The sequence below is a fragment of the Eleutherodactylus coqui genome, chromosome 6, assembly GCF_035609145.1.
Source record: "Eleutherodactylus coqui strain aEleCoq1 chromosome 6, aEleCoq1.hap1, whole genome shotgun sequence".
NCBI lineage: Eukaryota > Metazoa > Chordata > Amphibia > Anura > Eleutherodactylidae > Eleutherodactylus > Eleutherodactylus coqui.
Genome location: NC_089842.1, coordinates 240,007,118 through 240,030,026, shown reverse-complemented (window position 1 = coordinate 240,030,026; position 22,909 = coordinate 240,007,118). Strand labels below are relative to the sequence as shown.

Here is a 22,909-nt window from a genome sequence, read left to right as displayed (position 1 = left end):
TTAAAAAAATATTTTAGGGGTTCACCTGCACTCTGGGTAAACAAATCTTTCAGGGGTACACCTATACTCTTGGTAAACAAATACCCTGCACTCTCACTCAAAAAATCTTTCAGGTTCTCACCTGCAATCTTGGTAAAAAAAAAAAGTGCTTTTTAAAATGGGTTGTTTTCTTCATTAAAAATGTAGAAGTACTGGCCTCTGAGTACCATCTATGCTGGCATTTGTGGCTAATGAAATGCTGGGACGGAGGTGGCATGGGATGGCACTTACAATCATACATTAATTTGTCTGCGATTTGTCAGCTATAAAGCACAATTTTAAAAGGGGCAAACGGTGTACGGAAACATATCCCAACGTGGTAACCATCTTTGGACACTAATTTCTTTACAGTTTATGCTGTCTTTCCCTGGGGCACTGGTTAACAAGCCCCCCGGGAGAGGCAGGGGCTGGGACAGGCGGTAGCTTGCCTGTTTGTGGACCGCCACCTGGATCCCATTAAGCAAGTACGAGCTGCTGCTCAAAAAATCATTCAGATTTTTACCTGCACTCTTGATAAACAAATCTTTCAAGGGTGCACCTATATGCTTGGTAAACAAATCCTTTTAGGGGGTTCACCCATACTCTTGGTAAACAAATCTTTCAGGGGTTCACCTGCACTCTGGGTAAAAAAAATCTTTTTTTTTTAGAATGGGTTGCTGAATTGTGGAGATGTGTAGAAGTGCTGGCATCTGAGTCCCCTTTATGCCCATGTTTGTGGCTCATGAAATTTTGTGGCGGAGGTGGCATGGGATTGGAATTATGATCATAAGTTAATTTATCAGCAATTCTCATTAGCATTGTGTGCTATCGCCCACAATTTCAAAGAGGGTCGCTGCCATTTCTCTGCAGTGTGTGTCTCCTGTTCTTCCTCATCCAATACGCACTTATAAATAGACATGAGGGTGGTGTGGCTATCAAGCGAGCATGTGGCATGAGGACAGCTGAATGCTGCGCTGGGAAAACTTTCAGTACGATGTGGACTACTGACTAGGTGATGGGGTGTGCCTTACTCTGTCTGGGATGGGGACAGCTGGACGCTGTGCTGGGAAAAAATTTCAGTACGCTGTGGACTACTGAGTAGGCAAAGGGGTGTGCCTTACCCCTTCTGGGATGTGGACAGCTGGACGCAGCGCTGTGAAAAATTTCAGTATGCTGTGGACGCAGGCTCGTGCCTGTGTCCTGGGGGGGGGGGGGGGGGGAATTGGACAGCAATGCCAGCATGTAACACAGGAGAAGAGGCAGTGGTGTCACCCACAGAGGGTGATTGGCCTTTGTTTCACCTAGTGTGGTGCCTAGCTAAGATGTGCCAGCGCGTGTGCCTTGCTGATTATGGTCTGGCCCAACTAAATTGTAAGGGGGGGTGACCACCAGGCTCTTGCCCACAATTTGGCTTAATAGTGCGACCTGTGAGCCTTAAATGCATCCATGCATGCTGCTTCTGCTTTTCCTTATCCATTTCTGTGGTTTTTCCATTACTTTATGAAGTTTTCAGGTGAATCACACACCCTCCCCTATGCAGAGCATGGGTCACCTTGAAAAATGCTCGAGTCTCCCATTAAACTTCAATGGGGTTTGTTCCTCGAAACGAGCTCTCGAGCATTACAAAAAGTTTGGTTTGAGTAACGAGCACCTGAGCATTTTGGTGCTCTCTCATCTCTAGTTATTATCCATCTGTAGTCTGGCAAAGAATTTCTCTCCTGTTTTGTCCATTTCCTGTGTGATGTCCATAAGAGTCACTGATTGTTCAAGGGGCTTATTCTTTGCCTCCTCCTCAAGCACTGTGACACAATGAACTCCCAACCCAAGAGTTTTCTCATAGTCTTCTAGTAACATATGTGCCAGACATATACAAGCATTTTTCACTGCTTTTTGTATGATATGGGATATAATAGGATGTGCCTTTGCGTGCATTACATTTTGAAAGTCTGTCCATATACACTGATAATAAAAGAGTCTGAAAAGTCTGTAAGTGTTGCTTGCATGTCCAATATGGTGCATTGCTAAATGTCACTGTCAATATATAGTCCGGAGGAGTACAGCTGTTATTAACTCCATATGTTATAATCTTGCCCTCATACTCTTTAAAATCACTTCTTGTCACCTCCTCTCATATCTTTTTCCACTTGTTAGCCATTTCACTAAACCTGTTATCACTCAACCATTCCCTATGTTCACAGGTCGATTTTCTCCATTTCTACAAATCTAAAAGACCCTCTAGCCGTATGCTTGCTTGTTTAAACATCTTTTTACATCTTCTGACTGTGTTTCTGCCCTCTCTTTCCTCCACAAGCTGCTTGGCCATCTTCCAGCCCTATTCAATTATATTACTTAGCACACCACCCATAGTTTACCTCAGGTTTCTCTCACTACTTACAGCCCCTGTCTGGCTTGTGTCCACTTTACACACAAGCACTTACTGTTTTATTCCCTGGCCACAATTAGAGAAACCCCCTGGAGCCGTTTCTTCCTACAACTCACAGCACAGATTTGTGTTGTTGGAAGGACAATGTCTCCCTCAAAATTCTGTTTAACTCACCGTAATCAGAGAAAGGCTCAAAATGCCAGCATAACTATGCTTCGTCCTGAAGTAGCATATAATAACACCAAGGTACTTTTGTGGGTGATAAACCTCAGGAATAAGCAGCCAAGCACTTCTGCTGTTTGATCAATAAGGAAGCACTCTGAGAGCAGAAAAAAACAAACACTTCCCACCCTACTCTTTATATGTCAAATTAAAATATTCTCTGTCTACTGCAGCAAGAAGAAGGTCTGGTAAGTCTTTATCTGGATGCACAGTCATTGCGGGAAATGCGCAGTTGGAAAATCTTTCCTTTAGTTACATACAGCTTACTACATAAAGCAATGACAAAACAATCCTAAGATAATTAGCAAAATAATTTAATGTTCTACTGTCATTTACATTTGCCAAATCTAATTCACAATGTCTCATAGCCTTAGGAGGAAGAAGGAAAAGGGGAGCAAGACATCCCTATCTAAAAACCATACATACACTACCGTTCAAAAGTTTGGGGTCACATTGAAATGTCCTTATTTTTGAAGGAAAAGCACTGTACTTTTCAATGAAGATAACTTTAAACTAGTCCTAACTTTAAACAAATGCACTCTATACATTGCTAATGTGGTAAATGACTATTCTAGCTGCAAATGTCTGTTTTTTTGTGCAATATCTACAAAGGTGTATAGAGGCCCATTTCCAGCAACTATCACTCCAGTGTTCTAATGGTACAATGTGTTTGCTCATTGGCTCAGAAGGCTAATTGATGATTAGAAAACCCTTGTGCAATCATGTTCACACATCTGAAAACAGTCTAGCTCGTTACAGAAGCTACAAAACTGACCTTCCTGTGAGCAGATTGAGTTTCTGGAGCATCACATTTGTGGGGTCAATTAAACGCTCAAAATGGCCAGAAAAAGAGAACTTTCATCTGAAACTCGACAGTCTATTCTTGTTCTTAGAAATGAAGGCTATTCCATGCGAGAAATTGCTAAGAAATTGAAGATTTCCTACAACGGTGTGTACTACTCCCTTCAGAGGACAGCACAAACAGGCTCTAACCAGAGTAGAAAAAGAAGTGGGAGGCCGCGTTGCACAACTAAGCAAGAAGATAAGCACATTAGAGTCTCTAGTTTGAGAAACAGACGCCTCACAGGTACCCAACTGGCATCTTCATTAAATAGTACCCGCAAAACACCAGTGTCAACATCTACAGTGAAGAGGCGGCTGCGGGATTTTGGGCTTCAGGGCAGAGTGGCAAAGAAAAAGCCATATCTGAGACTGGCCAATAAAAGAAAAAGATTAAGATTGGCAAAAGAACACAGACATTGGACAGAGGAAGACTGGAAAAAAGTGTTGTGGATGGATGAATCCAAGTTTGAGGTGTTTGGATCACAAAGAAGAACGTTTGTGAGACGCAGAACAAATGAAAAGATGCTGGAAGAATGCCTGACGCCATCTGTTAAGCATGGTGGAGGTAATGTGATGGTCTGGGGTTGCTTTGGTGCTGGTAAGGTGGGAGATTTGTACAGGGTAAAAGGGATTCTGAATAAGGAAGGCTATCACTCCATTTTGCAACGCCATGCCATACCCAGTGGACAGCGCTTGATTGGAACCAATTTCATCCTACAACAGGACAATGACCTTAAACACACCTCCAAATTGTGCAAGAACTATTTACAGCAGAAGCAGGCAGCTGGTATTCTATCGGTAATGGAGTGGCCAGCGCAGTCACCAGATCTGAACCCCATTGAGCTGTTGTGGGAGCAGCTTGACCGTATGGTACGCCAGAAGTGCCCATCCAACCAATCCAACTTGTGGGAGATGCTTCAAGAAGCGTGGGGTGCAATTTCTCAAGCTTACCTCAACAAATTAACAGCTAGAATGTCAAAGGTGTGCAATGCTGTAATTGCTGCAAAAGGAGGATTCTTTGACGAAAGCAAAGTTTGATGTAAAAACAATGTTATTTCAAATACAAATCATTATTTCTAACCTTGTCAATGTCTTGACTCTAATTTCTATTCATTTCGCAACGCATGGTGGTGAATAAGTGTGACTTTTCATGGAAAACACAAAATTGTTTGGGTGACCCCAAACTTTTGAACGGTAGTGTAATTAAAAAGCAAGAGGCTATTTAATTATTTGTAAGACAAACCATATAACATAGCTTTAATACTTAACCCATCAAATAATATTGATCACACAAAAAACTATTTCTACCTTTTCCTCTCAGAGTCACTCAATTTGCTACTGTAGCATTCATTCACTAAATCGTATCTCACAGGACTGTAGTTTAACACATGGATACATACAGTTTCTTACCCACAAACAAACCATATGTTGGATTCTTTGATACGGACCCCAAAACATGACAACAATAATGCCCTACTTTGCCAAAGACAGAGATAATCAGCCTCACGGGAAGACAGATAATTTTGTAGGAAATAAGGTTTCTTACCTTTTGTTTATAGAGCGCTCTGTCTGTCTTTCCTGAATAAGATAAAATCACTGCATTCTTCATTGGGATCTGGATTGACATCTGGTTGTGTCCCACGTTGGGCGCCAAATGTTTATATTCGAGCTGGAAGCGGTTTATGGATCACACATGCATTGAATGTTAATGAAAGTCATCTATTCCTTTCAGTAACAAGCAGAAGTAAATATACAAAATACATTTGCAATGAGGCATAGAACACGCCTCACTTGTAATAAGTATAACGTATTATAATTAATTTATTATCATTGGTTAAGAAACCAAAACAAGAATAGTGATGTCTTAGTTGTCAGAAATGATTTGTCTTAAGCCAAAAATGTAGAAAATGTATAAACAACAAGGTGCAGCTTTTTCTTGGGGAACGAACGGGTTGTGCTGACCCCAAACCATCAGTCTGGTGTCTTTATCTCTTCAGCACGGGATGCTCTGAAGAAGCAAGGCCTTTAGAACTGTTAGTGTGTGTCTGCAAAATTCTTATCAAAGGAAAATGACAAAAATGCTCAAGCATACAAGATGGAAGATAAATACAAAATGAATTGAGATTTTTTAGCAACAAGGGTGAGATCAAGGTATGGTGAAGGATCATGTGTCAAGAACAGAATCAATATCACAGAACAAATACTCAGGCAAGGAAATTACCTCAGTCTGGTGTGCAGACGAGGAATCCATGTTACCTTCTTCTTTAACTAAGATAACAAGCTTGAAGTCATCAGAAGCCACCAGTCAACAACTCATCCCAGGTAGTGAATAGCAACTAAAACTGGGGCTGTAAAGGAGGAGGTATCTGGTTACTCAGCTACCTGACACAGCCATTGGTCATTCAGACTCGCCATTGCAGTTGGTTGAGGTAACATCCTCTTCCCAGAAACTCTTTAAGGAAATAATTTTAATGACATTGTTGCCTATTTGAAAATTTGAAAATAGTGTTTTTCACATCCTTGTTTCTCATACTATATATAAAAGGATTCAACAGTGGAGTCACTGTTGTATAGAGAATAGACACTACTGTGTCTGTTTTACTAGAGTAATGTACATGTTTATTTGAGTGAGGTCGTAGATACATAAACATAATGGTACCGTAGTACAGGGTGACAACTGTGAGGTGAGAAGAACATGTGGAGAAGGATTTCTGCCTCCCCTTAGAGGAACGAATCTTCAGAATACTAGAAATAACATGGATATAAGAGATCAGAGTCAAGAAGAAAGAACACATAGCAATAATTCCTGCAGTGATATAAATAGCTAACTCATTAAGAAAGGTATTTCCACAAGCCATTCGTATGAAAGGAGGTACCTCACAAAAGTAGTGGTTGACGTTGTGAGACCTGCAAAATGAAAGTTGGAATGTGAGGGTCACCAGCATGAGAGAGTTAATGAACCCAACAATCCATGATCCCACCGATAAGTAACAACACAATTTCTTGTTCATTATGGTATTATAATGCAATGGTCTACAAATAGCGGCAAATCTATCATAGGCCATGATGGCAAGTAATATACATTCTGTAGCACCAAAAGCTAAGGAGAAGTACATCTGTGTTGCACAACCCAATAAGGAAATACTTCTGTCTTTGGCCAATGTGTTCATTAAGATCACAGGAACAATGGATGAGGAGAAACAGATGTCAATAGTTGAGAGGTTTGTCAGAAAAAAGTACATGGGGCTATGAAGAGTTGGATTGATTCTCACAATGATGATCAGCAGAAGATTTCCAGATATAGTCATTACATACATTATCAAAAATATGATGAAGAAGGTAACTTGTAGGTGAGGGACAGTAGACAACCCAAGTAAGATAAACCTATCAGATGTAGTCTGGTTTGATTGCTCAATAGCCTTCTGATGGTTCATGGTATGTACTGCATATAGACAGAAAAATTACTAAAGATGTTTACTATCAAGTTACAAAATAGGAGATGGTTATGTAAAAACCTATAAAGCTTGCCCAATATAAGGAACATATGCTTCTACAGAAAGACCACCATTCTACAACAGCCTTGAATGCAATTATATTATCATTAAGACATTCAATACTGTGATTAGAAGTAAGAGATTAACTTTCTCTATGGCTCTCTAAGTTGCTGGATGGTGCCTTCAGAAGCCGACTGCAGTATTACTGAGTCAAGCACTACGTAGCATCCTGTTTTCTGGTAACCTATATAGTTTAATGCCTCTGTAGGTGCCAAAAATTAATGTACTCAGCTTCAAGTGTAAACAGTCCAGAAACAGAACCATAAGGAGAACAGTATGCAAAGCTTTGACTTTTGAGTATATAAAGAGTATAAAATAAAAATTTACTGTTTGATTACAAGTAGTTTTCAGTACAAGTAAAAACAACACAAAACAAATAGAAAAACATAAAAAAAAAATTGGTCAAAAATCACATTTATCTATTTAAAAAGGGTTGTAAATTTCTCATTTTAATTTCAACTACATATTTTTTACTATTGAGTTGAAACCAATGAAGAAGAAATACTGATCCTTTGTCCAATCATTGCTTTTAATAAGATGTAGAAATTTTACTTACTGCAAACCAATTTACAATAAGATGAACAATCTCTGTGAATGGGATAATAGCTCTAAATCCTTGTTAAAATGAATGAGATTAAGGTCCTTTTATATATTTTACAATTCATTATTAATTCCCAGAAGTAGCTTTTTGAATTTCCCACTTTAATTATGCAGTAGAGCAAAGCAACCATGGAACAAATCAATATCTATTCTCTGCTGAATTTAATATTAGCAAGCTGTTAATGTAAAATAATGAAATGGGTCAGTGTATTGACATCATACTGTATCATATCAAACGACTGTCTGAGTGACGAAAGAATCAACAAGAAATCAAAAATTAATTTACTATGTTTTACCATCTGCTTTCTGATGTTATAAAAAGTTGTCTAGTATCCAACAATGATGTGCATTTTGTGCAAGGCTTAGTAAAATTTACTACAAGAGACAAAAAGTAATTTGCAATGTTTCAACATTTGCTTTTGGATGTTAGAAAAGGTGTCGATTTAAGTATCCAACTATGATGTCCATTTTGGGAAGGCATGTTAAAATATACTATAATATGGCACTAAAATGTTGAAAGGAAATCTTATATCTGCTAGGTGTATACTATAATAGTATTATTTGACAATAATTGTTCTTCGATAAATATGGGTCATATTTTTTTATAATGGGTTTTACGCATTTATTGATCAATATTAGAGATGAGCGAGCACCAAAATGCTCGGCTGCTCATTGCTCGAGTCGAACTTTTCGTAATGCTCGAGAGTTCGTTTTGAGTAACGAACCCCATTGAAGTCAATAGCAGACTTGAGCATTTTTGTATGGGACCGATGCTCAGCATAGGGGATGACTTGTGAAGCACTGGAAAACATCAAAATGTCATGGAAACACCACAGAAACGGATAGGGAATGGTAGGGGCAGCATGCATGGCTGCATCTGAGGCTCCCAGGTCCCACTATTAAGCCAAAATGGGGGAAAAAGCCTGGCGGTCACCCCCCTAACAATTTACTTGGGACAGACCCTCATTAGCAAGGCACACTGGCACATCTTAACTAAGCACCACACTACCTGCAACCAAGGACAATCAATGGCTGCGGGTGACACCGCTGCCTCTGCTCCTAGGTTACATGCTGGCATTGCTGTCCAACCCCCTGCACGACCCTGCATCCACAGCGCACAGAAAATTTTCCCTGCTAAGCGTTTAGCTGGCCTCATGCAACATGCTCGCTTCATAGCCACACCACCCTCATGTCGATTTATAAGTGCGTCTGCGATGAGGAGGAACCGGAGGCACACACTGCAGAGGGTTGGCAAGACCAGGCAGCAACCCTCTTTGAAAGTGTTGGCGATAGCCCACAATGCTGTTGAGAATTGATGATAAATTGATGTACGATCATCATTCCAATCCTGTGCCACCTCCATCACAAAATTGTCAGGAGCCGCAAACATGGGCATAAAGGGGACCCAGGTGCCAGCACTTCTACACATCTCCACAAAGCAGCAATACTCTGTGTGGGAAGCACGTGAGCAGGCCCAGGGTCAGGCTTTGTCCCAACCTCCACCTTGTGTGACCCAAGGTGCCGTGAGTTACATAGCAATGGGAAATCCATGCGTCCCCACACATTTCATTTTGTGTATGTGTCAAGCAGCTGAACACCACTATGGGAAACCTTTGTGCACCCACAGTATAGTCAGACCTCTGAAACTTTTCTGTTGCAAGAGTATGGGGGAACCCCTCAAACCTTTTAGTAGCAAGTGTATAGGCGGACCCCAGTAACATTTCTGTAGCAAGAGTATAGGTGAACTCCTCAAACCTTTCAGTAGCAAGTGTATAGGCGGAGCCTTGTAACATTTCAGTAGCAAGAGTATAGGCGGACCCCAGTAACATTTTTGTAGCAAGAGTATAGGCAGACCCCAGTAACACTTCTGTAGCAAGTGTATAGGCAGACCCCTGTAACATTTATGTAGCAAGAGTATAGGTGAACGCCTTAAACCTTTCAGTAGCAAGTGTATGGGCGGACCCCAGTAACATTTCTGTAGCAAGACTATAGGCGGACCCCTCCAACCTTTTAGTAGCAAGTGTATAGGAGGACCCCAGAAACATTTCTGTAGCAAGTGTATAGGCGGACCTCTGTAACATTTTTGTAGCAAGAGTATAGGCGAACCCCTGAAACATTGGTGTACCAAGAGTATAGGTGAACACCTGAAAAAAATTTGTTTACCAAGAGTATAGGTGAGGTCCGGAAAAATTCGTTTGCTAGCCGTATTGGCAATGGCCTGAAAAATTGCTGTAAGAAGAGTACAAGTGTAACCGTTAAAAATTGCTGAACGTCGAGGGCAGGTGAAACCCATAAACATTTTTTAAAGATCCAGCTCATTATTGCTTAATTTGTAACAGAGCCTGGAGGCAGCCCACCGCCAAAATTGGTTTAAGTTTAATTTTTAAAACTTTTAAACACAGACTTTTGGGCCGCATAGAAATTGACAGTTTAGCGCAATGACATGCTGTTTTAGGAGGAGGAGGAAGAGTAATATCCGAGAGGGATACACAAAGCTAAGTCTCCCCTTTTTTTGGGCTGATAGAGGATGCATTTTTCTCCTGTTGCAGCGAAAAGAATCTTTAGGATCCGCTGGACATGCTGCCTGATCCCCATGCTTGCCCTACTAGTTGGCCCTCTGAACTGCGTCTTGTACCGCCAGCGCTGTCAGATGGGAACTTTAGTATCACTTTTTCCACCAGAGCCCTGTGGTATTGCATCACTCTCGTACCCCTTTCCTCTTCGGGAATAAAAGTGGAAAGGTTCTCCTTACACCGTGGGTCGAGAAGGGTGTACACCCAGTAATCCATGTTGACAAGAATGCTTCTAACGCATGGGTCACGGGAAAGGCAGCCTAACATGAAGTCAGCCAAGTGTGCCAGAGTCCTATTACGCAACACATCGCTGTCCTCACTAGGAGGATGCTTCTCCTTCTCTCTTTCACTCCATACACGCTGAACATATGACAGGCAAGCAGCATGGGTACCCTCTGCAGTGTGGCGAGCAGTCTCTTCCCCCTCCTCCTCCTCCTCGCCCTCCACCTCCTACTCCTCCAAAACCCGCTGAGAAATAGACGTGAGGGTGGTCTGGCTATCAAGCGACATACTGTCTTCCCCTGTCTCCTCTACTAAGCGTCGGCCTTTTTGCTTAGCAGCAAAGTTCTCAGCAGGCAAAGCAGTGGGATGGTAACGCTAATGATGGCCGCATCGCTGCTCACCATTTGGGTAGACTCCTCAAAGTTTCCGAGGAACTGGCAGATGTTGTCCAGCCATGCCAACTCCTCTGTAAAGAACTGCGGAGGATGACTACCACTCCGCCCCCCATGTTGCAGCTGGTATTCCACAATTGCTCTACGCTGCTCATACAGCCTGGCCAACATGTGCAGCGTAGAATTCCAGCATGTGGGCATGTCGCTCAGCAGTCGGTGCTCTGGCAGCATTCGTGGTGGAGTTGCGGAAATGTGCACAGACGCGGCGCACCTAGCCGACCAGGTCAGACAAGTGGGGGTAGTTTTTCAGAAACCCATGAACCCCCAGATTGAAGACTGTGTGTGAGGCTGCCAAGCTGCAGAGCTGCCATCAGGTTATGGCTGTTGTCACACATGACAATGCCCAACTGGAGGCTCAGTGGCGAAAGCCAGAGGTCGGTCTGCTCAGTCAGACCCTTTAACAGCTCTGGGGCCATGTGCCTCCTCTCACCTAAGCTGATTAGTTTCAGCTTGCTGATGCTTGCCCACCGCTGTGCTGCCGCGCAGCGTGCTAGCGACTGCTGGCGACGTGCTCACACACTTCGTAATTGAGAGGTGGCGGAGGAGGAGAAGGGGGGTTTTGAAGGAGGTGGCATAATACGCCGCAGATACCCACACCGAGGTAGGAACCGCTTTTCTAGGTGTGGGTAGCATGTGAGCAGTCCCAGGCTTCACCAAGTTCACCCAATGTGCTGTCAGGGAGATATAGTGGCCCTGTCCGCCAGTACTTGTCCATGTGTCTGTCGTTAAGTGAGCCTTCCCAGTAACTGCATTGTTGAGGGCACGGGTAATGTTGCAGAAGACGTGCTGGTGTAGGGCTGGGACGGCACACGGGGAAAAATAGTGACGACTGGGGACCGAGTAGCAAGGGACCGCCGCCGCCATCATGTTTTTGAAAGTCTCCATTTCCACAAGCCTGTACGGCAGCATCTCCAGGCTGATTAATTTGTCAATGTGCACATTTAAAGCTTGTGCATACAGGTGGGTGGCTGCATATTTGCGCTTTTGCCCTAACGCTTGTGTTAGCGACAGCTGAACGCTGCTCTGGGAGACATTGTTAGAGGCCGTAGAGGACAGTGGAGGTGAGGGTGTGGGTGCAGGCCGGGAGAAACTTGTGCATGTGTTCTGGGAGGGGGATTGGATCTGTGGCACAGGTTGTGGCACAGGGGAAGAGGCAGTGATGTGATCCCGAGACGGTGAATGGCCTTCGTCCCACCTTGTGGGGTGCTTGGCCATCATATGCCTTCACATCATGGTGGTGGTGAGGCTGGTAGTGGTGGCTCCCCGGCTGATCTTGGTGCGGCACAGGTTGCATACCACTGTTTGTCAGTCGTCCGCGCTCTTACTGAAAAACATCCACACCTTTGAACATCTAGCCCCCTGAACAGAGGCTTGCCATGAGGGGCTGCTGGGGCAAAAAGTTGGGGGATTCTTTGCTCTGGCCCTGCCTCTCCTCCTGGCCACCCTACTGCCTCTCCCAACCTGTCCTGCTGCTGCACTTGCCTCTCTCTGAAGCCCTGTCTTCAGTAAGCTTAGCAAGCCAGGTGGGGTCAATGATCTCATCATCCAGCAGCTCTTCGTCCGAATCCTCTGTGCGATCCTCCCTTGGACTTACTGCCCTTACTACTACCTCACTGACAGACAACTGTGTCTCATCATCCTCATCCAAAAAAAGCTCTTGAGACAGTTGCCGGAAGTCCCCAGCCTCACCACCCGGACTCCAGGAACCTTCCAAAGGTTGGGCATCGGTCATGACAAACTCCTCAGGTGAGAGAGGAACAGTTTTTTCCCACTCTGGGCAGGGACCTGAGAACAGTTCCTGGGAGTCTGCCTGCTCAGAATCTGTCATTTTCCTGGAGTGAGAAGGCTGGGGGAAAGGAGGAGCAGCTAGAGGATTCTGAGGTGTAGTCCCTAGTCCGGGAGTAGTGGACTGCGTAGAAGACTGGGTGGTCGATACATTGCCTGAGGCGTTTTCTGCCATCCACGATAGGACCTGCTTGCACTGCTCTTCTTGTAATAAAGGTCTACCACGCGGACCCGCAAATTGTGATAGGAAGCTGGGGAGCATAGGGACTTGGCGCTCTCCTAATCCCTCAGCAGCCGACTGTGATGCACCACGCCCAGGAGCTCGGCCTGTGCCCACACCCTCATTATGTCGGATTAGGGATAGACCAGGGCCAAAATAAATTACCCCACTGTATAGCGCTGAGAACTGTGGCTAATTTACCGCACACAGAGACTTGTAGATACCGGTGGCTCTATGCTGTGACCGGAAAAAATTTAACCGCTGTCTTCCGCTGATACCGAGGGGTAATTTACCGCCCACAGAGACTTGTATATAATTGAGAGGCTGTATGGAGTGGGAAAAAATGGAAAGCAAGTGGATAGTGCTGGTAATTGCGGAAAGCGTATTGTCAGATGCTCTGCACAGGGGCAGAAAACTATACAGCCAGTGGACAGTCCTAATAACAGGGGCAACTTCCCCGCACCCAAAGAAAGGGTATTGTGCGACGCTCTGCACAAGGGCAGAAAGCTATGCAGCCAGTGGACAGTACTAATAACAGGGGCAACTTCACCGCACCCAAGGAAAGGGTATTGTGTGATGCTCTGCCCAGGGGCAAAAAGCTATACAGCCAGTGGATAGTGCTGATAACTGTGGCTACTTCACCCAACACATGCTAGGGTATCTATGAAATGCTGTTCTGCAGTGGGACAGGAAATATTTACGTACTACTTAGCGATGAGAGTAAGCCTACTGCCTAAGGCACTGCACACATATAATGGTATAGCTGCAATGATCTGCAGTGTCCCAGTAAATATTAGAGTACTGTTTAGTGATGAGAGTCAGCTCTCTGCCTAAGGCACTGCACATATATAACGGTATAGCTGCAATGATCTGCAGTGTCCCAGGAAATATTAGAGTTCTTTTTAGCGATGAGAGTCAGCCCTCTGTATAAGGCACTGCACACATAGGACAGTATTGCTGCAATGATCTGCGGTGGGCCAGGAAATATTTGCGTACTATTTAGCTATGAGAGTCAGCCCTCTGCCTAAGGCACTGCACACATAGGACGGTATAGCTTTAATGATCAGGAGTGGGCCAGGAAAAATTTGCGTACTATTTAGCGATGAGAGTCAGCCTTCTGCCTAAGGCACTGCACACATAGGACGGTATAACTGAAATGGTTTGCAGTGTCCAAGGAAATATTGGAGTACTGTTTTGCAGTGACATCTCTGCCTAATGCACTGCAGACTGAGAATGCTATAGCTGTAATGCTCTGCAGAGGGATAGATGTTTTAAAAAAAACTAAATTGGTGCACTACTGCTCCCAGCCAGCCACAACTGTAATGCACAGATGAGTAGTAGCCCTAAGAAGGACTGTTGGTGTTCTTGAAGATAGGATCCTACTCTAACACTTTCCCTGTATAGGCCTCAGCACTTTCCCTAACCACTGCCAGCATGTGTGTGAGGTGAGCCGCAGGCGGTACCAGTTTAAGTACTTGGCGGTCACGTGATCAGCCCAGCCACTCACCACTGTGGGGGGTGAGAGGGCTGGCACATCACAGCAGGAAGTGGTAATGCCTTCCCCACATGTTTATTGGCTAGAAAATGGTGCTAAACATGCAGGGAAGGAAATGGAATTGAATCGAGTACCGCGTGGTGTTCGTCTCGAGTAACGTGCATTTCAAGTACCCTAATACTCGAATGAGCATCAAGCTCGGACGAGTGTGCTCGCTTATCTCTAATCAATATATGTTTTATTGAATATATCAGCAAAAATAAACATATATTCAAAGCAAGTAAAGAAAAACATCAGTCGATTGAAAAACATATGTACATAATAGGGCACCCAACAAGTGCCTGACAATCCTCTTTTTCTCATTGCTTAATGATTATTAACCTACCCCCTGGATATTCCCGGGTCATGTGTAGGCACCTGGTGGCAAGGAGATTTAAAACAAGGAGGGAGGTCTTACCGTATATACCGGCGTATAAGACGACTTTTGAACCCAGAAAAATCTGCTCTGAAGTCGGGGGTCGTCTTATGCGCCGGTAATACAAAAAAAAAAGTGTAAAAAAAAAAAAATCATTACTCACCTCCCCCGGCGTTCTGTCGCGCTCTGGCAGGATGTCGCTCGCTCCTCGTCCCCGGCGCAGCATTGCTTTCTGAATGCGGCGCTTGAAATCCCCACTTCCAGAAAGCTAATACACACGCCGTCAGCCAGTTACAGCCATTCAATGACAGCATTGAATGGCTGTGATTGGCTAAAACACACGTGGCTTCAGCCAATCACACTATTCAATGACATCATTGAATGGCTGTGATTGGCTGAAGGCGCACGTGTGTTAGCAATCACACCCATTCAATGATGTCATTGAATAGTGTGATTGGCTGAAGCCACGTGTGTTTTAGCTAATCACAGCCATTCAATGATGTCATTGAATGGATGTAACTGGCTGACGGCGTGTGTATTAGCTTTCTGGAGGCGGGGATTTCAAGCCCCGCATTCAGAAAGCAATGCTGCGCCGGGGACGAGGAGCGAGCGACATCCTGCCGGAGTGCGACAGAACGCCGTGGGAGGTGAGTAATGATTTTTTTTTTCTCCACTGTAATACCGGCGTATAAGGTGAAAGTTGGGGGGTCGTCTTATACGCCCCGTCGCCTTATACGGCGGTATATACGGTATGTGTGCATTTGAGTACAGAGGGGATGGAGCAAAGTCCACACATCTTCTGCAGTATTGATCAAACCCAGCAGCGTTGGATCCCAACATCAAGCTCACCAGTAGGAAAAGAAGAGAGAAAGAGAGGCTAGGAAAGGAGATGGAAAAGAATATTGAGTGGGAAAAGAAGTTAAGGGGGTAGAGAAGGAGACGGATGGAAGAGGAAAATGAGGGGCAAGCTAACGGAAAGGGAGGGGAAAAAGGTTAGAAGAAGGCATACTAGCCCTGTGGCAGCCACCCAGATGCAGCATCACCATAACAGTTGTGGTTAGGGTTATAACCAGCGGCTGGTTAACCATGAGTTGAATTTAGTAGAGGATGGGAAGTTTATCCAAGTCGCCCATGTGGCGTAGTTAATGGAAAATTTAGTGTCATCTCTAGCCCATAATTCTTCAATACACATGATGTCATCCATAGCTTTTACCCACATTAAATGTGTAGGGGGCACCGTTGTGTTCCATAGTTAAGGTATCACCTGTCTTGCGGCTAGGAGAAAAAAAATCTGAGGATGCCGTTTTTAATCAAGTCTGTAGGACCTGGGATGATGGAGAGGAGAGCGATCTCCTGGAAAAAAAGAGACCTCTCCTGCAGTGAGAGCATTGTATAGTGCGTTTATCTCACTCCATAAGGGGGACACCGGAGCGTAGGACCACCAGATGTGCATCATCGACCTCGGGCTGTTCAGGCATCTCCACAATTGCTACCAGCATTAGGGTACATCCTAGCCAGGTGCACTGGGGGGCAATACCACTTAGATAATATTTTATAATTCAATTTGTGGTGCCTGCCAGAGATGGACATCTTATTGTTAGAGCTTTGGCCCAGTCGTGGTCTTCCAGAGGCCACTCAGTTCTTTCTCTCAACTCTAACTGAAGCTCTCCCCTCTGTATCGCGATCCCCTAGCCACCAACATGCTCTAGACTGCGGAGACCTCCCCTTTCCATTCAGGGGATGCAGCACACATCTCTTCAAAAGCGGTGGACTGGAGCAGCACCTCCGAGACCTGGCCCTGTGTTCGGATAAAGTGGCTTAACTGTAGATATTTGAACCATGCACCGGCCAACAGTCTCCCCTCTCCCAACAATGCTTCCAATTCCTTCCATCATCACTACATCACGAATTCTAGGGATGAGGATCCCCATCCTGCGTAGGAGGGGCAGGCTTCTCTACCACAATGGAAAGTCTGTCTTACCCACTGGTGGTGTCCAGGGGCCGGGTGCCTGTTCTTGCCGCAAATCTACCCTACTGCTTCAAGAAAGACCCTAAGAATGGAGAGACCCTAATCTCCCGGCGTCCCAGGCCCCCCTTTAGCCAGAACAGACCCTGTGCATTAAATGGGGCCAAATCTTGCTCCAGTTCAACCCATCGCTTTGAGGAACTCCTGAGCATTAGGTTCAGTATAAACTTGCTTATTGCAGCTCTATGATACCATGCAAGATCTGGCAGCCCGACTCCCCTACAATCTTCCTTTGCATTAAAATTTTATAGCTTAGCCTGGGTTTATTTCCACCCCACACAAATTTCACCAATGCCCGTCTAAGCCATGTGAAAAAACTCTTTGGGACCTGAATCGGCGAGGTCTGGAACAAATAGATGAACTTGGGGAGGACGTTCATTTTTATTGCGTTGACACTGCCAAACGACGACAGGGTCACAGATCGCCATCTCTCCAGGTCCCTCTCAAGTGAGGAGCAGAGGGGCCTGTGGTTAATATCAAATAGATCATTTAGCTTGGAGCATATATGGACACCTAGATATTTAATATGATCATCTTTCCATTTCAATGGGAACCAGGATTTTAAAAGGGGCGACCTCTGAGGAGGGAAGAGTTATATTTAAGATTTCGGATTTGTGGATGTTTATTTTAATTGCTGAACTGGCTGTAGCTTTTGAATTCTTGTAATATGGCAGGGAGATTAGTTTTGGGATTGGTCAGGTAAGCGAGCAGGTCATCCGCAAATGATGCCAGCTTGTTTTCGGATTGTGGGGTTGGGAAGCCCTTTATGTCTGGGTTCTGTCTAATGGCGTTTGCAAGGGACTCCATAACTAGGACATAGAGGGTTGGCGACAGGGGGCAGCCCTGCCTCGTGCCATTGCAGATGTCGACCAGTGATGAGAGTCTTTTTTAACTCGTATCCGTGCAGTGGGGCCATTATATAAAGCCATGATCCAGCTGCAAAGCCTAGGTCCCAGACCTAGGCTTTGCAGCTGGATCATGGCTTTGCAGTCAAGAAGCCCCATTCCACCCGGTTGTATACCTTTTCGGCCTCAACCGAGAGGAGGCACAGGGGTATTCCTTCCTGCTGAGCTCTTCCAATCAGGGAGAGGGTCTGTATAGTGTTGTCCCATGCCTCGCGGCCCAGGACAAACCCCAACCAGTCTCCGTGAACCAGTCCTAGCACAAAGGGGTATAATCGGTAGCGATGATTCTGGCAAAAGTTTAATGTCCACATTTAAAAGAAATGGGCCAGTAGCTCCCACACTGAAGTGGATGCTTGCCAGGTTTTGGAATCCCTGTTATAATTGTCTACAGCGCCTTCTGACGCTCAGGGCCATAGGCCTAATAAAGATTGCACGTTTGCTATAGTCGCTGTATTGGAGTGCTGCCTTTTCCATCTACTTCGCCTACAGTGCCTGGGGTGGGAATGGACAGGACCCGAAAATAGCATTGAAGGGCAGAGCAAGAGTGCCAGTAGGTCCCCGCAATTTTATAAAATCTGGGCTTTTGCCAATTTTAAGATTCTGAATTCCCTCCAGGATCTCCTGCTCAGAGATGTCATCTTCCAGTGCCCCTGACTACCTCCCCGGATATTGTAGAGCTCCTTGTAGTATTTATGAAAGCATTCCATTATATCTGTGGTGGCATGCACCCTCCTTCCTTCTGCGGGGGCTCAGTGCAAATATATATGATTGCGATTCCTGCAGGTTGAGTGCTCCAGCCAACCATTCGTATTCATTTTTTTTCTCCTCTCGTTTTGTCTCTACGACATAGGGAGGCCTGGTCCAAGACCGCCAGGATCTGCTGACGCAGTAGGGAGATTTCTGCTCCTAGGGATTCAGTGGCTTTTGATTTGTTGGTTTGTTGTGCGTTATCTAGCTTTACCAGAAGGCCCAGTAGTCTACCCACTCTCTCACTCTTGAGCCTAGCACCATGCAAGATAAAGATACCCCCAAGGACACATTTTAGGGCCTCACACTTAATAGGTAGGGCTGTTGTGTCAGTCTTGTGGACTTCTACAAAGTGGCATATCTCGTTCAAGCAACAGGAGTCTCCAAGGAGATTATCACTCAGACAACAGTTGCTTTGCGCAGTCTTCATATCCCCCCTCATTAGGGCCGCATAGACTAATGCGTGGTGGGACCAGATGATCCTACCGATCAAACTTTTGGGTGCCAGATCTAAAAGGTTATGAGATATAAATAGGTAGTCTAATCTATCATAACTGTTGTGTGCATGGGAGTAGTGGCTAAAGTCCTTGTGATGCAGGATCCTCCAGAGGTTACTGAGTTTAAGCAAGGTCAATTGTCTCCGCAGTCTATGCACAGCCACCAGGGAAGCGCCTGATGACGAGTCAAGATGTGGGTCCATAGACAGGTTTAGATCCCCTCCAAGGACAATTGTGGCTTTAAAGACAAACTGAGCTTGCTCTCCTGGTACCTGGATCCTGAAGGCGATCTGGCCTGGGTTAGGAAAATAAACATTAGCTATCATAATCACCTTTACTCCGAATTCCAATTTTAGGAACAGGTATCTGCCCTCTGGGTCGGCCCTGATAGAGAGAAGATTGTAAGGAAGCATCTTGTGTATGGCTATGGAGACTCCGCATGACTTTGTCGGGACTTGTACTAAGGTACCACTAGGAATAAAATCCGCTGTTACATTTCAGAATGTGGTCACTTTCTTGGAACAACACGATAACTATGCGGTTTTAATGCATCTGGGCCAGGATCTGACCCCTTTTGGAGGGGCAATTTAATCCCTTGGTGTTGTAAGTACAGAAAGACATGCTTGTCATGGTGGTAAATTATTGATTCGGACCACCGGGGGGAATTCAGAAGGGTTGAGAGAGGGAGTAGAAGTGTCAGTAAGGAGTAAACAGCGGGCTGACAGAGGTAGAGTAATCTGTCAGTCGAGGGAAAGAGCCCCAGACTCATAAGGGTAGGTATTCGACTGGTTTAAGCCAGAGATTAGGCAGCACTTAGTGGCATCTAGCCTATTGAGGAAAGTAGGGAGGGATACTGTCACGAACCCCCTCCATTTTCCCCGCCAGCTGACTAAACATAAGGCATGCACCCCGACAGGGCAAAAATGTAAAACATGCTACTATTAATTGTAACAATTCAAACAGCACTGTTCTTATAACTTTGGACAGATACGAGAGCTAATTTTAGCATGGCTAATATAGCAGCAAGCACCTTGAGAAGAGGGGGAAGAAAAAAAAAAGGGGGAGAAGGTGAGAGAGGGGAGTTGAGTGGTTAGACCGTTGTTTGGCATCTTCAAATAGAGTTCAAGTGTACATGACCGCCTCCCAGGGCTCCCATATTCAGATCTTGAAGCTGTATTCCTTCATAGACCATGGCTACGTGGCGACCATTACCCCTTCTCTTCTCAGGTCGAGCTTCCTGCCAGGCTTCTCTGGGTGCCACAACTGGAAGCACTGGTAGGGATTGCCAGTCCGGGAGTGCCACCATTGGCAGCTCCAGGGTACCCAGGAACTTTGGTAAATACACCGGAGTCTTGAATATTGCTGTCTTGACATTCTTAGATGCTATCAGCTGGAACGGGTAGCCTCATCTGTATAATATGTTTCTCTTTCATAAAGCATGGAGGAGTGGTCTCACCGCCATGCAGAGTTGCAGGGTACGGCGGGCCAGATCTGGCAATATTGTAATAGGAGTTCCATTATGGATAAGCGCCGAGTAGTTATCTCGGGCTTGCTTGAGGATCGCCTTTTTGTCCTTGTAAAAGTGGATTCGGCATATTACATCTCATGGCTTTCCTGTATCCTCTGGTCTGGGGCCCAAACCTCTGCGGATGCGATCTATTTCTACTGGCTGGGAGCGATCGCGGTGCAGTAGAGAGCTGAACATATTGCGTGCCCAATCTTCCAGCTGCGGAGTGGGTCACCTCCTCGGATAGGCCTCCCAAGTGTATGTTCTTGTGTCGGTGCCTGTTCTCCAGGTCGTCCAGATGGGATAGAATGTCCGCTATCTGTAGGGCCTGGGCGCTGATAACTTGGCTGTGGGCGTCTAGCAAGGAGAATGCTTCATCTTGGGACTACTCTACAGTTTGCAGCCTGTGACCCACATGTCTCAGCTCCTGCTGGAGAAGAGATAGGGCCTGTTTGTGAGAATCAACAAGCTTCTGAAAGTTTCTTTTAGTAAGCAATGCCCGCAAATGTTCTTTCCATTCCCAGGAGTCATATTCGGGGGCATTGGTGTGGCCCCAAGTGTGAGAGAAATCTCTGTCTTTGGGTGGGCTTGTGCCCAGGCAGAGAGGGTTTTTTTAGGGGGTGCAGAGGCAGCATAGTTGGTGGGAAGTTCCCTATTTAGGGTTGTTGTGTGGCCCCAAGCATAGCGTCTGCCACTCCCAACAGAAGGTAATATTGCTTGAGGGGGTCATTTGCCATGGCAGGCCTGCTAGTACTAGAGCTCCCTGAAGGGCCCCCATTCCGACACTGCATGTGTTTGCTGGTACTCTAACCCCCAGTCCTGTGAGACTGTGAGGAGATTGTGTTCCTGGTTCATGGCAGCTATTAGACTCTGCCTTCCTGCTGTGTAGTTGTCTGGAGTGAGTGGCAGTTCACTCCCCTCTTCACTATCACTCCCATCAGGGGACTATGGTAGCTGGAGGGAGGTCACCTAATCTGTCGGCGTAGGTTCCCTGCACTGTGCTGCTCCCTCTTTGCTCTCTCCTTCTACTCTGGAGTAGCGGTGGTGATCCACGGTATGTCCGTCAGCTCTGGGAGTCCCGTTGCTGCTCTCTGGCAGTGAGCAGGACAGGCGCACATGGTCTTGCGCCATCTTGAGTCTGGAACCTGCGGCACTGGTAGCCTGGAGGAAGCGCTAAATACCTGCCAGTTCAGTCTCTGAGGGTGCTGCCGAGCAGATAGAGGCTCTCCTGCGACCCATGGTGGCGATAAGGGTGCTTTTTGCCTGCTATGTGTACCATGTAGGGGGGATTTACTGGAGGGACTAGCAGGAGCTCCAAGCAAAGAATGTTCTCGCCACCATCACCAAGCCAAGCCCCCTGGTTTTACGCATTTAAAGAGGAATTCTCATGTCCCCATGCCAGTAAGACTGGCTTTATATCTTTTTTTTGTTTATATTCTGCCATATTCTTCAGTAGACTCTTCTTAGATTCAGCTCCTGATACTTTAAATGTGTCAAGTGGGTAGTCCTTACTGCTCACTTTCAATCATGTCAAGTCTGACATCACACAATGACAGTGACTGGTAGGGACTGCCCACTTGATGCATTCACAGCCTTGAGAGTTGAATTTAAAAGGGTTTTATCATTACTATTAAAACTTTTTTAGCAGCTGGTTCCACTAACAAAGTAAAAATATAGATAATACTCATCTCTTCTCGTACCTCCAAAATGGAGCTGAGCAGCTCACACCGCCTCAGGGCCAGCTTCTGGGTAGATGGCTGTGCAGAAACATGTGACTGCTGCGGCCAATCAGAGGCTGCAGCGTCACCATCGGAATGACTGGTATTAGTGTTCATATGATGTCATTATACCAGAAGTTGGGGCACATGACGCTGTGGCATCTAATTGGCCACATGCTTCCACCTGGCTATCTACCTGGAAACTTGCCCCAGTGTAGTACAGTGGGCCCAGCTGCTGGAAAAGTTTTTATAGTATTAATTAAACTAATTTAAGTAGAGCTGATATAGGGGAATGTGAGTGCATATAAACAAAAGAAAGACATAGTTGGAGTTCTCTACTAGAGATGAGCGAGCATGCACCCTCTCCTTTCCACATGTTTTCAATGGAGGTCTTGATTTATACATTCCGTTTGCCCCTTCGTCTGCGGATGAAACGCTGATGAGAATGACAGACATGTTCCCAAGTTTTTACAGAAGGCCCTCCAAAATTGGGCCATGATTTGAACCCCCCCCCCCCGATTCAAAACTATATTGACCGGTATTCCATACAACCTTATACTCTCTATAATGAAAATCCTCACTAATTCAGCGGCAGATGGTAATTTTTTCAGGCAACAAAATGGGCCATTTTTGAGAACCTGTCAACAACTACCAAAATAATGGAACAACCTTGTGACAGAGCAGGTCAGTGACAAAATCCATGGACATGTGCGACCATGGCCAACCA

At 45.4% G+C, this 22,909-nt stretch overlaps 1 protein-coding gene across 1 annotated transcript; it reads right to left on the bottom strand.

The window, feature by feature from the left end:
* Nucleotides 1–4,469: 4,469 nt before the first annotated feature.
* LOC136571941 (olfactory receptor 5AR1-like) lies at nt 4,470–21,703 on the bottom strand (the record flags this gene model as incomplete). The annotated part of the gene is made up of 5 exons (XM_066572560.1): nt 21,646–21,703; nt 19,076–19,252; nt 18,947–18,970; nt 5,971–6,908; nt 4,470–4,505 (listed from the first exon to the last, which is right to left on the bottom strand). Coding segments are annotated over exons 1-5 (1,233 nt in total), but the record flags the coding sequence as incomplete, so codon positions are not given.
* Nucleotides 21,704–22,909: the final 1,206 nt, after the last annotated feature.